The sequence below is a fragment of the Meleagris gallopavo genome, chromosome 4, assembly GCF_000146605.3.
Source record: "Meleagris gallopavo isolate NT-WF06-2002-E0010 breed Aviagen turkey brand Nicholas breeding stock chromosome 4, Turkey_5.1, whole genome shotgun sequence".
NCBI classification, from domain to species: Eukaryota; Metazoa; Chordata; class Aves; order Galliformes; family Phasianidae; genus Meleagris; species Meleagris gallopavo.
In genome coordinates this window covers 33,278,364-33,295,332 of record NC_015014.2, presented here as the reverse complement: position 1 = coordinate 33,295,332, position 16,969 = coordinate 33,278,364, and the positions used below count along the sequence as shown (strand labels likewise).

Sequence of the window (16,969 nt, the reverse complement as noted above, 5' to 3'; positions counted from 1 at the left end):
TGAGCAACGGCCGCGGGGCCGCCCCCAAACGGGCCAGTCGGGGCCGCGGAGGGCCGAGCTAGCAGGACGAAGCGAAGTGTCAGTAAAGTCGGAGTATTTTATTTAACAATGAAGCATCTGAGGCATCAGTAACAAAATACCGGCCCTGCACAGAGTCTGAATTTTAAAAAATCATTCCTACCACATAAAGAGGAGCTTTGGACTGAAATCACATTACCTTCAAAAGTTGTTACAAAAAGAACAGCCAACCACCAAACCTTGCCAGAGGAAATCAGTATCCTGAATTGTGAAACACAGCTGTGGGGAAGCGTGTGGACGTACCTGTAAGCTGCACTCACCCTCACCTGCTCCTCCTCAGCTTCAACCTGGGATCAGCATCGCTAGAAAGGATCTGGATCTAAAGCAATCCCCCTCCACTCTCTACCTGATTCACCATACTCTGAAAGATCCTGTTCCCACCTCGCTGCTGCAAGGAGCAGAATACTACGTTGTATCTGTTCATTTTTTCTTGCAAATTCAGTGCAAAGAATTTTCAGCATGTATTCATAAACCTGTTAAAACATCAGTAATTCGTATCACTATACCTTCTTAATGCATCGATGCAAAAAAAAAAAAGTTTGATAGTTCTTAACTTTCAGATGTTTAAGATGAAGACAACAATGTTTTGGTGATGAGTTAATAAAATTTCCTATGACTAAATTCCAGAGAAGCTGTACATAAAGTTATTTAGTGCTAAAAATCTACAATACATTTTTCAAGTATGAGATACTGAAATATTATTGCCAATAAATAGTTGTGCTGTAGTCGAAGCCGCCACGGTTCCTTTGTTGCATCATTCACATCTCAACATATTGGGATTGAGTTTCTCGCTGAGTTTATGTATTAAAATCGCTAACTCTTCTGTTGCCTGGGACTTGTCCTCCAAAAGTTCATAGCGAAGACTGGAGATATCTTGTTTGATTTCTTTTAATTCACCTGTATTAACCATGGAAAGAAATACTTATTAGCAAGGTCTGTTAAACGTTTATTAAATAACAAGTCATATTAGTGCCTATTTCAGATAATCCCCTGCTCATTCAGAACATTCATGAGAGCTGGGGAAGGGGGGCAGAAGGCTTTACCTCTTCCTCATCCTCTATAAGATGTGAATGTGTCCACCCCTGGACACCGAAGCTGTTTTTAAGAATCCAACAAACTCCAGTGTTGTGCTTCACACGTACACAGAACATCAAAGACTCAAAAAGCCCTCCACATAGGTTAATGAATTAATCAAGGCAACACTGCCAAACAGCTGGTAAATGTTAGTACCCCCTCGGAGAGGAAAAGGCAAAAGAGATTTGTTTCTGAAGTGATATGCCAAGATCACACAGGGAAAATGTGGCAGAGCTGGCAATAAAACTCACAGCTTCTGAGTCTCTCTCCTCTTCCTTACCAACATCCTTTGAATCAGAAAAAGTCAGCCAATTTAAAATTGTTACAGTTTGACACAAGGACAACAGCAATATTTAAATGGAAACAATAGTCAAGGTCAGCCTTGTAGCAAGATACATCACGTTTCCCAGTATAAGATAACCAGATCAAGAGTAGAAGCTTTTTAAAATACTCAAATACTACTGCAAGTATGAGACATTTTAATTCTTGCACAGTACCCACTGCAGGAAATCAGCTGTAATATATGAAAAATATGAAAGAATACCTATATTATCTAGCAATAGTTGCAGACAGGTTCAGGGGCTAGCCACCTTGTCCAAAGTGGACACCGGGAAGATTGGTGATAAGCAACAACTATGAAGTACATGAACCATGATTCCTCTGCACTTACCTAAACACATCTTCCAAATACCCGGACAGATATCAGGGAATTGTAAAGACCTGTACACCACCCACAGTGGGGAGTGGGGTTCTGTGCCTGGAGCATGCACCTCTCACTGCAATTAGAGATGTTCCTGAGGGCCCACCAGTCCTGATGTGGACACAGTGGCTCAGGTGCATCATTCCTGAAATGACCACTGGTTGTACACTAGAATAGAGGCTACAGTTCTCATCTGGTTTTTTCACCATACAGTTAACTGTGCTGTTTTTTGTTTGTTTGTTTGTTTGTTTTAAATGATATGCAACTTCACAGGTTAGTATTCCACACAGATTTATCAAAGAAGGGAATACAGATGGTTCATGCTGTTGAGTGCAAATTGTATGTTCATCTGAATGAAACAGAAAAACACCCTGCAGCTCTGACTAGGACTCTGAAAGCATCGATACAGTTATGGCTTCCTCACAAACTTCCTCTGTAACTGTGTGTTTATTATGTCTGCACCCCAACTCCACTTCTGTAAATGGGGCCCATAAACTTTCTCAGCTCCTCTTTTTTTGTCCTACTTGTCCAGTTTTGTTGTGCATACTTCCATTACTATCTGACTTCAGTGCACGTGAAGTAGAAATAAATTCATTTTAACTGAAGGCTCCATGCACCACTGTAATACCAATTTCTAACAAATGTGACAAAAATTCTCTCTGAAATGTGAAAAAATACAGCTTCTTACCTTCATTTACTTCATCATTTTCTTTGTCCACTTGTGCTTTCAGAACGTAACGTTTTATCAGTCTTTTCATTATTTGCTGTCAGATTAAAACAGTGACATGGTAAGCACGTATACTAAAACTTTATTCACTTCTTACAAGGATGGAAAAGCTATAAGCAAGTGAAAGAGCAGCCCCAGATCAAGTAGTTGCCTCATATGGGCTTTTTTCAGTAGCACGCAGGGATTCATCATTACAACAAAGCATCTCTCTCATCCAACTACCTCTTAATTTACAGAACACTGCTGCTGTTTGGAGAGAATAGGACAACAGGGAAATACAGAATGTTATTTTGTTTCTTTTTATACAGCTAGCAGGTGTAGACAAGAAAGGTTGGCTTCCTGTCACCAATTAGCTTTGTGAGAAGTCATCAGATGCACCATCAGGATTTAGAGGCATACGCACACCCAATCTCAAGATTTATTACCTCCATCATAATTGAGACAAAATTGTATTAGTTAAGGACATTGTGTTTTCTTTCCAATGCTTTAATGCCGTGACTTCAAAATGCCTTTGGCACTTATGCAGCCACCTGTATAATGACAGTTATTAACACAACACAGAACTATTACCTAAGCAAAGCTCCTAAAGACACAAAGATATACCTAGAAAATGCTGCTCACTCTAGTACAGTTACACTGATAAGGAGCCCACTCTGGGTGACAAAGCAAGAAAGAATGCTGCAGCTTGGCTGAGTATTAGCTGTGTCTGTCCTTTCTTGGCATAGGCTTTGGTGTCTTTATTCCAGCAGTTTCTCTAGAACAGGCTGCCTAGAGAGGCTGTAGTATCACCATCTCTGGAGGTCTTCAAAATTGCACCTCCCAGACCCCATGGCATCCTCACCTAAGTTAAGCAGGAGGTTGGACCAGACTACCTCCGTGAAACCCTTTCAACCTCAGTATGCTATGATTCTACAAAAACATCAAAAGGTGTTTGAAAATAATTACTCATAACGCTGTGGCAACATGTATAAAAACCACAGGCTATGACATTTTAACTACAGAAAGAACAATGTTTAACTTCAGGTATTATCGGTTGTTTAGTACTCAAAGTGCTGACCAATGTCAGTTCTGTTTCACAACTTCATATTTGGAACTGTTATGCTAGGACCATTATTAGTCTCTCTTTTCTAAGAGTTTTCTAAGAGATTCCCATGCTGTCCCTCGCTTGTTACCTTGCTTTGCCATTTTCTTCAACTACTGCTGCAGAGCTAAGAATAAGGAAACACAGCAAAAACATTTTGTGCCACCACTACCATAATACTTCCACTATTCAAGTACATGAGAAGATACTAGACAGGCAGCAGTGGGCTCAACTCATTAATAAGGGGACAAAATTTCCATTTTACTTATTATGCATGTAGCCTTCCTACAGGGCTTTTCAAGACGAAGTGTAAGCACAGCCTTTATAATGACAGTTTTAATCTTTCTGTCACCTTTCTGTCAGTCAGCATCGTTACATACTGAAATATACTTGAGTATACTTCTTCAGTTTATTTCTCTTCCTTTTCCTTAGTTATTTCTCTTCCTTTTCCTCCTCTTTTCTCATTTCTCTCTACCTCACAAGCATCCTCTACCCACCATCCCCAGGGACAAAGTTTTTTTTCCCTTCAAAGTTCACATTTGATTCTGTACATCAAAGTGATTGGCAATGAAATAACGTTGATGCCGTCAGGCTGTTAAAGCTGTGTAATGAATTTCTAGTATAATGAATTCCTGACTTCTAAGGTTCCACACAGATAGAGTATTGCAATTCAATGTGTTACCTCATGTCACCTGCACTGCAGTAATCTTCACGCAAACTGTCAGCAAAGCAAATGCAAGATAATGTAATTTTGCACTAAGCCCCTTCTGCTGCAGACCAAACTATCAAATTATTCAAATTTGCTGCAGACAAGTATGTACATAAGTACCTGTCGGAACTGATGCCAGAAGCCTGGTGTCTAATCACATGTAATTTAGGCTTTAAGTAGCTACAAAAATAGGTCTACTCTTTGATAAACTCAGTTCACATGTGAGGATTTGTCTGTACTAGCAATACGTATCTACTTTCTAAAACACAGTGTTATCAAAATTAATGCAACTTGCCTTACAGAATTTGTACAGGTGGATTATGTAGCTTTCACATTTTCACTATAGGAGCAAGAGCTCCTATTTACTCTTATTTCTGAACAGGAAAGAAATCAGGAAGGTAATATCTGACAGGCTCCTCTTAACAGAGAGGAAAATTCTCATCTGCAGGAGTTTCAAATGTCACAACACAAGAAGAAAGGAAGGAAAATTGATGCTATTGTCAGTCTACTGAGCTTTCATATCTCTTCTCTAGAAATCAGTTTTCAAAATTTGCTTCTTGGATTTTCAGAACTGGGATATCAAGACAACAAATAAGTTTTAGTTGGGTTTGCTTCTTTAAATGCTTCCAATAATCAGGCCTGAACAAGAGCAGTCTTTTTTTTCTCAGTAGCATCCCAGAGTTTGTTTTCTACAGGAGGTTTTGTTCATCTGGAGAAGGCAACGTGTTCCTGAGAAAAGATTCTGCTAGTACATTCACACACTTCTATCACTCAGAACAGTGAGCAGGGATGTACTTACCTGATAGCGTGTCGGCTGATTGAGAATGCTGTTAAAACTGTGTGATTCAAAAACTCGGGAGTTCGACTGAGTGAAAAGGTTTAACTAGGAAGCAAAAAGAAGAAGTTCACATGTGGTAGAATTCACATTCAGAAATCAGTTCAATTTTTTCCCCTTTGCATGTCTCCATAGTCACTAAATCAGAATACTATTTCAAAAAAACCAAGATAGGCCTGATTTTTATTTATTTTAAAAGCTGATTATTTTAGCCATACTTTTCACTGCACAGCTCCAAAACAGTTGCGCAGTTGCGCTCACACAGCTGAGGAGATGAGTTACACCTTGGTGATGGGGATAAGTGGCCACAACAAGGAGAGGGAGTCTGGCTTTAACAGAGCTGCTGCACTTCTGCACTCGTAGGCATATATTTAATTACAAATACATGCTCAAAGCCATTCTTTTTAAGCAAAAAGTGTTTTGCTTAAGTACAGTTTTCAGGAATCATAATACAGTTGGAAAAATGGTCATTGCTCAGGATCAGCAGATTCCACCATAAATTTATTAGGTCCCAAATAATTCACTATCTTTGTACTAGCGGGCCAGAAACAGAAGGGAAAAGAGCTACCTTGGACGAGATGCTTTTGTGATTAAGGCCAAAGGTTTGCTACTATCAAATCAGAGACCCGTTTCCTTCAGATACATCTAGTGTGAGTGAAGTAAAGGCCTAGCTTCCTCATGTGAATCTGTCATTAGTTCACAGTTGTTTTCAGTTAGTCACTGAATTAATGATGGCTGACCTCTCTGGTGAGCAAAGGGAGCTAACTGAAGTCAATCTGCATCTATGCAGTCAGTTGGATGCTTTCTGTAACTGACACATGTACTGTGCCTCTACACACAGCCTGTCACTTCAGCTGGTCCCCAGGTAGGGGATTTCTGCTTACTCCAGGCTGCCGCTTTCCTGCAGGCAATCAGACATACTTTTTACTATGGATTAGGCTACAGTCTATCTCTGTGCACTGTGCAGAAGAGTGCGCCTGCTCAGCCTGACTCAGAGGAGGCTCTGGGCTGCTTTTCCCAGAGAAAAATAATTTGGTTTGTCGTTAAAAAATGAACAAACAGAAACCTAGCTCCACCTGATCTGTCACCAGTGACCCAGACAGAACTTCTGTTCTTTACTAGTAACATTCTAAGTTGCTGCTGTATTATCTGTAAGCACTAAATGCTTTGTTCTGAAAGTGTATCTTAACAAAAAGTGAGTAGTTAGTACCAGAATAGTGCTTTTAGCTAAACTGATTGAACCTGACATTTTAAAAACATTTATCTTCTTTCACTGCCTACAGAAAATAAGAGAAAATGTTTTCTTTGCATAAGAATCAGGCTCTAGAAAAAATTTACAGGAAAGATAACTGGACTTGCTATTTCTGATAATTTACAATAAAACAAATAATTTTTTTTTTCAGTCTTTGTAACATACAAGATCTAATTTATTATTTAAAAAAAAAAGAGGAGGAGGAGGAGAAAGGGGCCATGTGCTTCTTCTTTTATCTGTTAGTGCCCTAGTTGCCGAATCAGGAAAACAGAGAAATTGTTACCTAATCCTCACAAGAGTGAGGTGACACTGCATTAATTAATATTTGTAAGGAACATTTTGATAACAACATTGAGAATGTTGAGCAAGCGCTGAAGATTACGACCACCAATCCTCCCCACTCTTCTATGTTGTCTTGTTGCGAACAGACTTTTGATAGTAGGAAGTAAAGAATCATACTATCAAATCATACATTTTTCCCTTACCTGCCTAGTAAAAGGAAAACCTCTCTCCATACCCTCAGTTGTTGTTGTGATTTTCTTTTTCTTTTTAATCGTCAACTAGAAGTCTTTCAAGTTGAGGCTGAAAGCATTCAGTATTTAGGTCATTGCTTGTGGGAATTATCTGCATCTTTGAACAGTCAGTTATTTTTGTTTTACCTGTGTTTTTCCAGTCATTGGACCTCGTTGTCTTCATAAAATTTATTGCTATTTGCCTAAATGTACTGCATAAAACCAATCTGAATTATAGATCTGTAAATACAAGTACTTGATTTATTACTGTACTATCATCAGAAATAGAGATTATATCCTAAAATTTAAAGAAAAGTAAACTGCTGGAATGTAAACTATTCTTGAAAACAACAAAAAATTTCAGTACCTACCCTCGATTTGGAATTGCCCATTCCCATTTCAATGTCTTTCTGTAGCCGTCTCCTCCTGCACTTAGAAAAGTTAATGATCCTCATGATGAAATAGAAAAATGATTTGGGGCTTGGTACAAGACTAAATGGTGGAGGTAATGTTTTTCCATCATCAAAATATGATAACCAAAGTTTAGAACGAGCAAACTTCCACTCCACATCACTGTCGTCCTGTGTTAAGACATAAAAACAGATATATACTTCATTTCTAGAAATGTAAAAATTTCCTCCAAATGAAATAAGTACCCTTTCTGTTTTTACATAAATATTATTTGTTTGCTAATAAGACTGCAAAATAGTTGTGCAAAAATGTGACTATTCTATCAAGACTATTTTAAACAAATTTCAGCTGTCACTTTATGTCAACATCTCATTGTCAGTACTTAGTTCAAGCACGTGAACAATTTAAACAAGTGCTATTTTTGCACTGAGTGAAGGCTAACATATAAACTTGTTATTTAAAGTGGAACATTTTTTAATTAAGTTGGTCACATGAACATGCTACTCAAAAAAGTGATGAAGTATTCACTGGCTTCCAAGCAGACATGGATTAAAGCATTAGATTCACAGCTTTTTACATAACCATGAGAAGTAACTCATTTATAAAGGAATACACGAAGCAGAAGCTTCACTGTCATGAAGCAATCACATTACAAACTGACAAACTGTACTGAAAGGCTTAATTTGGTTAATTCCAAGGACAAAAAGTTGCTTTAACATAAGTAGCTTTCTCCTGCTGAAGTCCCTGACATCACCCAAAAGTCAGTGAAGTATAACCAACTGTACACCGTATCCTATAACCTGCTCTGTGTGTGTGTGTGTGTGTGTATGTGTGTGTGTTGAGTGTGTGCAGTTTGTAACTTGTGTTTGATTCATAAAAGCAGTTACCTTCCCTAGTTTGAGTTTTCCCAAATTTTTAGCATTTGGTTCCAATAAACACCCTGATTATCTTCAATTTTCAAGATACTTTGTCACCGTTATGCAATTCAAATAAAATCTCTCTCTTTAATCAGCAGTGCAGCCAAGAACACTGTGTGACATTCAAATATTCGTTTGACCAAGCCATTTGCCAGATTTGAAGAAATCTGCGTCAGTGTTTTCAGGGCATATGGCAAAGCGCAGCAAAACTACAATCAAGTTTTAATATTGCACTTAAAGCAGAAAAAAAAAAACCCCAACACATTACAATCAAAGCTTTTAAACACTGCAAAGAGCAACTCAGTCCCTAGTCCTGAAGATAAACACCTATATCATACTCCATGTACATTTGCAAATAAATGTAATAAAGTGCGCACAGAAGTAGAGTAAGGATCACAGCGTCTAACTCCTGCACAGTTAGCTAAAAAGCTTAAGAAGTGGAACTGAAAGCCAGGTTTCCATTAAAGAACACATCAAAATACATTTAAACCATATCTGAATGGTCCATCAAAGATTGAAGTGTGCTATATTAAGAAAACATGCAGCATGCACTCTAATGAAGCTAGGAATGCAGTCACGTCTAAGATCTTAATCCCAGTAGCTTTGTTTTCTGTTTCACATCAGTCTTCATTTGAACATAACTTTAGATTTTAAGATTTCTGGATGGATAGCGCCTCATCAGATGCATACACCTGCCATAAGATGTAATACAGACTCTGTAAGATTTTGCAGAGAATTTTTGTTAGTTGTAGAACACAGTATTTTTTGTGATCTCCTTTACTGAGAATCACTACCTTGATGTACTTCTGCACATCTAGATGCAATCATTAAAATAATTCTTAATAATGCTGCCCTCTTTCAACATAGCACTACATCCAAACAGTTTTTAAACACATCTAGGGATGGTGACTCAACCATCTCCCTGGGGAGCTTATTTCAGTGCTTAACAACCTTTTCTGTAAATAAGTGTTTCCTGATATCCAACCTAAACTTACCCTGGCACAACTTGAGGCCATTTCCCCTTGTCCTGTCAGCTGTCACCAGTGAGAAGAGACCAACCCCACTCTCGCTGTAAGCACCTTTCAGATATTGGAACTCAGGGACATGACTTAGCGAAGGGTAGTTAGAGTTAGGGTAGTATGGTTTGATTGTGGTTGAACTCGATGATCTTTAAGGTGTTTTCCAACCTGAGCAATTCTATGATTCTTTGATTCTATGACAGCAAAAGAGAACCATTTGAGAACAGATTCCTACCTCGATTTCTTGATATGAACTGTTGATCATAGCAATCAGCATGTTGAGCAGAACTACCACCATCGTGACATTGTATATGCCATAGAGAACATATCCAATGTTCTCAATGAACTTATGATCATATTTCAGGACAACAGAGGTTACTTCAGACAAGCCAAATATTGACCAAAATAAGGTTTTGAAACTTTCTTCAACTCTGAGGAAGTGAGAGAAAATAAATAAATAAATAAATAAATAAATAAATAAATAAATAAATAAAGGAAGCCATTATTACTAACTATACAAGCAAATACATAATCTGTGCTTACAGCAAGTGGTAAACAATCTCAAGCAATTTGTTCATGAATCAGCTTTGTAGAGAAATGATTAAAACAAAGATATAAGGAAGTATTTTTCATGGCATGCTCATTTTCCCCCACTGTGCTGCAATTATATGTTGTAGATAACACAGGTGCAACACCAGTAAAGCATGCAAAAGAACGGTCCACGAATTATAAAGCTACCATATTTTCAGGTTTCAAGATAAAGGATCTCATTATTTTCCAGTCTAATTCTGCAGGGGGCAGACCTTCCCTTCTCTAACAGTGGGGCTGATGGGAAGAAAACTACTGCACTTCTTTCAACAGCTTCTGATTAAGCCTAACATTAGGAATGGTACATTCAAAAACAGGTAGCACAAAGTTCAGCAACAAAACTCAGAATCCAAACAGATTTTAATGGGATTTGTTCAAGACTGCTATTGAAATCAGTGGAAATGAGGCACTCAATAGGATGCAGGCACCTAAATACTCAAGACTCTGGGTCCAGGACACAGTGCCTCCATACTACTGTCTTGGTCAGGGCAACTCCTGAGCTGCCAAGGCCCTGGGACAGCTGCCAGACAGCTCTGAAGACCTACAGAGAGTCTGAAAGCAGATTACTGTGACTCGGCACCAAGAAGCCTTCTGAATCATGTTCGAAAATGACTGTTGTGCTTGGCCCACAGGCTGGATGTTTAGCCCTTGCTACTATCAGATAGGTCAGACAGATCTGCTGCTGGCATCAAAGGACAGACTGAGTTTGGCTTTCCATCAGCATAATTTTGCTGCAGGTTGACTTGTCACACTGTATGGGGCTGCTGAATCATGGCCTGAACCTCTGATTAATCACCTGAGGCAAGCAATGAGTCAGCCACAGGAGCACAGATGAAGACAATTCACCTGTGCTGCAGGAAGGAGTGGAGCCTGGCTGCACCTCTCCTAGACCCATTTAAGAGCTGACTGCCAGTGGGGAAGGATCTTTTCTGGAGATCTGCTCCAATGGAGCCTATTTCATGAGCCCAGGATAGGGTGAGTGTCTTTCTTTTCCCACTCTAATATAATAATTACATCAGCCAAGCTCCTGGGTATACTATACCATCTGTATATTCATTGATTGTACACGCACCATGGGGACGAAGCTCACTACAACACACAGTCCACCTCCCTGAGAACTAGACTAACAAATGCAAGCTAAGAGACATAGATATTCATTAAAATTTTGACTCTTCCTTTAAAATGTGCCTTTTATTGTATTCTATGGAAGTTACTGGAAATGACTTCTTACTCTCAGTTGCTAAAAAATGAACTGATTGCTGCGTCCCAGGCAGCATAACAAAAATAAGCCAGCATGCATATATTGAGTTTTTTTGTTTTAACACTGCTAAAGAATTTTATATAAGAATAATATATGAACAGGTATATTGTTTAGTAGAATAACATTGCTGTTAAAACAATTAACTATGCTAATAAGCATTCAAACATTAAGTGTATTAGACATCTGATACAATGATATTTTTGCTATAAGTATTTCATAACTTACTTATCCAAAGAAAAGACAATGAGCTAGAGGAAAAGACATTCAGTTTAAGAAAAAGTTATGGAATTGGCCACAGAAAAATACGGAAGTGAGGTCATGTCTCCTGTAGGAAGATGGAAGGAAAGGAAGACTTCTAAATTTTGCCATCCTGTGCAACTACCTCCAGTTTGAAATGCCCTTAATAATTATCACTTCCTGCATCGTTTTGTTTCAGGAAGTAAAATGAATAAAGAAAACAAAGAAATGGAAGCTTCAAAGATCATGGCAAATCATCATGTTGTGTGAAAACAGGCTTAACTATCATTGTTCTGTTTTAATCCAGCTAAAACAAAAGAAGTTACCACATACACTGTAAATCTGATCCAAAAGAATCCAATGCAGCTTACAAATGTTCAATACAGAACTAAGACAGAAGTATGCCATCTACGTAACCTGTAAGTCCCTTTCTTGGAGAAAAAAAAAAAAGTGTTGTTTGGAGACCTGTTATTGACACCTAGGCTCAATCTTTCAGTTTACCATATTAACTTGACAGAGCTCAGTTGAGAATTACAATTCTAGCAATTCCTTTAATGTAATTTAGGAGAAATCAGTAGTATTTCCTTACCATCAGTTGTTCACAAGCCTGTTTGATTATCACAAACACAGGTAAAATTATTTTACAGCGAAATGACAGTTTCTATCATACAAGTAGAAAAGAATTGGTTCTTTGTATTCTTTTCTAAGGTTTTATCTTAACACTAGGAGAGGGTATTTAGTTTGACAGACTGTTACCATAGTGGAAAACTGAGTTTCATAGCTGCTTTTTATTTAAACATAATTCATACTTACGTTGTAAAGGCTGGGTTTAGCTTAGCTCCAAGGTAGTAGGAATACAGTATGAACATTCCAATCATAAATGCAAGAAATACCATAATAAAAAGGACCATAAACTTGAAGATGTCTTTAACAGTCCTTCCAAGAGAAATCTGCAAGGGTCCAAAACTCTCATTCGCAGGCAGGATATACGCAATCCGAGAAAAGCTAAGAACAACAGCAATTGCATAAAGGCCTTCAGATATTATCTGAGGATCAGATGGAAGCCATTTATCTCTAGCTGGAAGATATAAAATAGAGGGGTAAATATGAAGCGTTACTCATTTATCACTATGGTTAAAAATAAATCTTGATAAGACTTGCTATGAATGTGTCTGAATTTAGTTAAAGCAAATATTTGGAGAGTCTATTCTTATTTCCTGCAAGTCACAAATGATGGATGTAAATTACCTTACTTTTTGCTAGAAGAAAAATTATACATGTAAAAAAAAAAAAAGGCATCATCTTCTACAATTTGTATTTCAACCTGAACTACATAAGAATAAGCAATTCTAAGTGCTTTTCGTAGTATGACTGCATTATTGTTAGTAAGCTATGTTAGTAAACACAATGCCAGAAATTTATTCATATTTTAAGTTACATTAATGAAAAGTGAACAGTGTTGGCTGATGAGTAATTACCACTCACTAACCACCAAGACTTTGCCATGCTAAAAATCTAGGATATAACCTAGTTCCCTCTGAGGTCATGGAGAATTTTGCCATTGACCTCAGTGGAAGGAGGACAATGATTTTTTACCCATAATATTCACAGAAACAATTATTACGTACAGATTCATAATTTTTTTTTATTGCTCTATTTTAGCAAACACTGCTGTCTTAGTATTTGATATCAAAATACCAAGTATTTCTATGTATGTATTTCCATTTGTCCAAATTCAAATCAATTATATAGCAGTTAAAGTAAACAAAGTAAACACTTCTACTACTGTACTATATAGACATTCAGAAAACATATACTAAAACATACTGTCAGGAGCAACTGTAGTCTTTATTGACATTGCAAACAGATTCATCACATCTCTGATTACAGTTTCTGCACTCCAACAGCTATTTAGTACTTTCATTCTATTTGAACAGATTACTGAGTCTAGCACCCTTCCCTTAGCATGAAATATTGATAGCTCTTCACAATGTGAATGATGGTACTGAACAAATGAAGTAAGCAGAAAAGAAATTCTCATCATAATTGTATCTGTTGCGCATAACATTAAGAGTAAAATATAGCTTGCAAATGTTTAATATCATGACAGTCAAATTGAGCTCTGTATGAATGGTTACAACAAAAGGCAGTTAAATAACATGCAGTTATTTGAACATTTGTCCTTACTTAGGCCTATCGCTTGGTTTTAACATATTGGCAAACATTTGCCAAATTAGCATCGTAATGATTATAGCCTAAGTAGATGGGAATGAAAAATATAGATGCAGAACTGACTAAACAATGCTATGAATACAAACACTGCTAGTGGCATCTTACCAGTTTCTTCATTATAAGATTCGTGTTGCAGAACATTTAAACTCACCATAGGTAAAATATTCTATTTCTGGAGGAAGTGTGACCTCAGAAAGGTCACTCTCTTCAATGTAGTTGTCCACATACTGTTGTGCTTTTGTGGCCTGCAAGAATGCTAGAAGCCTCGCTGTGAAAGCAGCAATGAAAATGGACAACATCCCGAAATCCAAAACATTCCATAACTGCAAAATATACTCCCTGGGTCCTTCCAGCCATAGTTCTTTGCATTCTGACCACATCATACCTGCAATAAGAAATTTAAAAATATAGCAAAGTCAGCCAGAACACTTTCATTAAAATTCCACGATTTGCAGTGTCACAGGGTTGTCGCACACCTTGAGCAAGGCTGACTTGGTTTCAACAGGATTGATCAAATGGTAAGACAGAAATAAACACACAAGGACAGAGTTCAAACATCTCCACGCAGGGAAGTAGAGAGCCACAACTTTGTTCTGAAAGCTTTATGGCCTAAGATGCTTTGCTTAAAAGAATAAAAAAAGTTAAATGTGGAAAAAAAAATCTTTCGTTTTGTTATCCCTGTTAGAGATGACCACAAGGCACCACACCAGGCGCAATGATCTCCCTGCTCCAACAGAGTCTGACATAAAGAACCAGGACATACAGGTGATTCAAAAGGCAAAGTGAGGCACCTTTGTGTCCAGCCACAGTTACACTTCTTTTCTCTTTTGCAGCCTATAAAAGCTAAGAATGTTACATTATCATGTGGCTACCTGATGTTTTCCTACATAAAGAACCTGACTGATGAAATCTAGAAGATGGCACTTTCTAACAAGCTGATATCTGATCAGGTTTTGTGATGAATACTGAATAATGAGAACTAACTCATTAGCCCATTGGTAGAAACAGTGATTTCTCCAAATGCTACCTAAGCAGCAATGCCACATAAGCACTGATGTATTAGCACAGTAACTCTGAGCAGTGAGAACACCTGATCTTCTCATACATACAGCAACACAGTAGACTTCTTAATCCAACTTAAGTAAACCACTTCAAAGCAAAATTTCTATTGTGTTCTCTTCAGCAAGTCTGTGTTCCTGCTACAAATGTCAGAATTACCAAACAGTGCATCAAAGTCATTGCAAATCAACGGTTTTGCTCTGCACTACAAAAGGGGACAGGCACAGAGATGCTTTCACTGGTTCTGATGTGTTGCTCTGCTGTGCAGGCTTACTGTAACAATGCAACAGCTGGATTGAAGGTTTAGGGCTTCCCTCCTTTCTTTTAAGTTCTTTCTTAACAACTGCAGATAAACAGTGACATAGAGACAAAGGGACAGTATACCTACCAAGTACCCATACCATGATCAGCATTTCTGTCCAAGTGAACTGAGTAGTCTTCACCCTAAAGATCTGCTTAGGGTAATCAGTGACAGTGACATTCGGTAGCGTTGTTATACCTTCAAATCTATCAGAAGCATTGAACACCAGCAGGCCTAGGAAAATGATGAAGGATGCTGCATGTGCCACAAATTTCATAAATGGGCTTCGAAGAATTCTTCCAAGCTGCAGAGACAGAATGACAGCTGTCACAAACTCTTATGTTGAGTATTTCAGAAGCATTACACTCAGTGCTCAGGACAGTCTGAAACGTTGCTTTCAAAGGGTACTCTTCCAAATGCACTGAATTGTGATGGTTTGCCATTTCAGACAAAACTCTCCCAAAGGCAGTCACGTGGGAGTGTCGCCCTGTTAGTGAACATTTATGTTACTCAACAAACTCTAGATGGCAATACTTATTGAGAAGTGCCCCAAGGAATTACAACTGTACAATGGCAGGCACAGAAAATAATCTCTAATGCCCACAGATTTGCCAATGCGGGGTTGGAGAACATATATTCAGAGAAGAAAGTTCCAGATAAATAACCTGTAAATGTCTGCTGAAACTAATGACTATTCCATCACAGTGGACTAAGAATGAAAATAACAGAAATAATGCTTTTTTCAAATAAATTAAGCTGATGCATTCAAAGTCTGTACCTGGCAGAAAGACAGAAAAGCATACATACAGGCAGTTTTTCCACAGCTTAGGAGAGGAACAATTACCTCTAGAAGACCATACTGGAAAGAGTAATGAGCCTGTTGCTGTTACTCACTGTCTGGAGATCATACTGAGGTTCTCCAAAGGCCCTGTTTGGAGATCTCTGGGTAGGATTGCACAGTTGAGTTTAACTGTCCCTTCCAGACTACTTCTCTTTGGAAGGAAGGAGTTGTACCTTCGGAATATACTCCCTTCTGTGTTTTTGAATGCAAGGCTTGTTCCACCTCTGCTCTATGTGTAGCAAGCTGGATGCCAGGCAGACTTTTTCAACCTAGCTGCAGCACATCTCTTAATGTTTAAGGTCTCTCCCATCTCCTCCATGAGCAGAACGTGCTGCCTCACACATAATGCCCCATCTTTGTTGATGCTAATATCCAGTTCTGATGTGATACATTATCACATACATTAACAAATATTATGCAGCATCCTAAAACCACATGTGAAGTGCTGCATTATCAGCAGTGTTGTGTATTGTGTAAGAAGAAAAAGTTCAGCAGATGGGGAACTGTAAGTAGCTTTCTTATTTCAAGGAATGGTTTTCCTGAAACCGGGGTCAGCTACTGTAAACTAAGCAGACCAGCACACACTGAACTGCATTTGCTACCTGTGCAAACAATCCTGGGTTCCTTCCTGTTCCTGACCTTTATAAAGCATTTTGAAATTACAATATCAAATAACTGATCTGAATGTACAGTACATTTATTTGACACGAGCACTGTGAAAAATGTCAGGCATTTCTGGTACTGAGAACTAAAGCTCAAGGACAAGTGTCACTTTTCCATATTAGACACTACCTAAAAAAATACTAATATATTTCTATGACATGGAGCTGTGAGGAATATCTTCACTAAAGATAATCACAAAGTGATTTCAGAAGATAATCAGAATAACAATTATATTGTATCATGAAGGTTTATCTTAAAAGTAAACAAATTTCACCAAAAAGAAATACCAGGTTCCCATGAAATATGCAGGAGAGGGGCAAATTATTTTCCTTTTTGAGACAAACTACAAAAAAAGTATATAAATGAGCCAAACACATTTCTCTCATTTAGCAGACTTGCTAAGGAAAGAAAACTAAAAGACCAACATTCTGCAAAAAAAGTAAATTTACATTTTTTAAAAATAATGTTAATG

The 16,969-nt window shown here is 38.0% G+C and overlaps 1 protein-coding gene across 2 annotated transcripts in view; it reads right to left on the bottom strand.

The window, feature by feature from the left end:
* Positions 1 to 77: 77 nt before the first annotated feature.
* The window catches only part of TRPC3 (transient receptor potential cation channel subfamily C member 3), a 31,298-nt gene continuing 14,406 nt past the window's right edge, over positions 78 to 16,969 (bottom strand). The window contains exons 4-12 of one of the 2 annotated variants that reach the window (XM_031553088.1): positions 15,081 to 15,297; positions 13,785 to 14,018; positions 12,215 to 12,479; positions 9,551 to 9,746; positions 7,340 to 7,549; positions 5,169 to 5,252; positions 2,541 to 2,616; positions 1,404 to 1,439; positions 889 to 975 (exon numbers count right to left, since the gene is read on the bottom strand). In XM_031553088.1, coding sequence (XP_031408948.1) covers positions 1,429 to 1,439; positions 2,541 to 2,616; positions 5,169 to 5,252; positions 7,340 to 7,549; positions 9,551 to 9,746; positions 12,215 to 12,479; positions 13,785 to 14,018; positions 15,081 to 15,297 — 1,293 coding nt within the window. In that variant the 3' untranslated portion in view covers positions 889 to 975; positions 1,404 to 1,428. Of the gene's footprint in view, positions 976 to 1,403; positions 1,440 to 2,540; positions 2,617 to 5,168; positions 5,253 to 7,339; positions 7,550 to 9,550; positions 9,747 to 12,214; positions 12,480 to 13,784; positions 14,019 to 15,080; positions 15,298 to 16,969 lie in introns of both variants that reach the window. The other variant, XM_031553087.1, reaches the window with a different exon arrangement.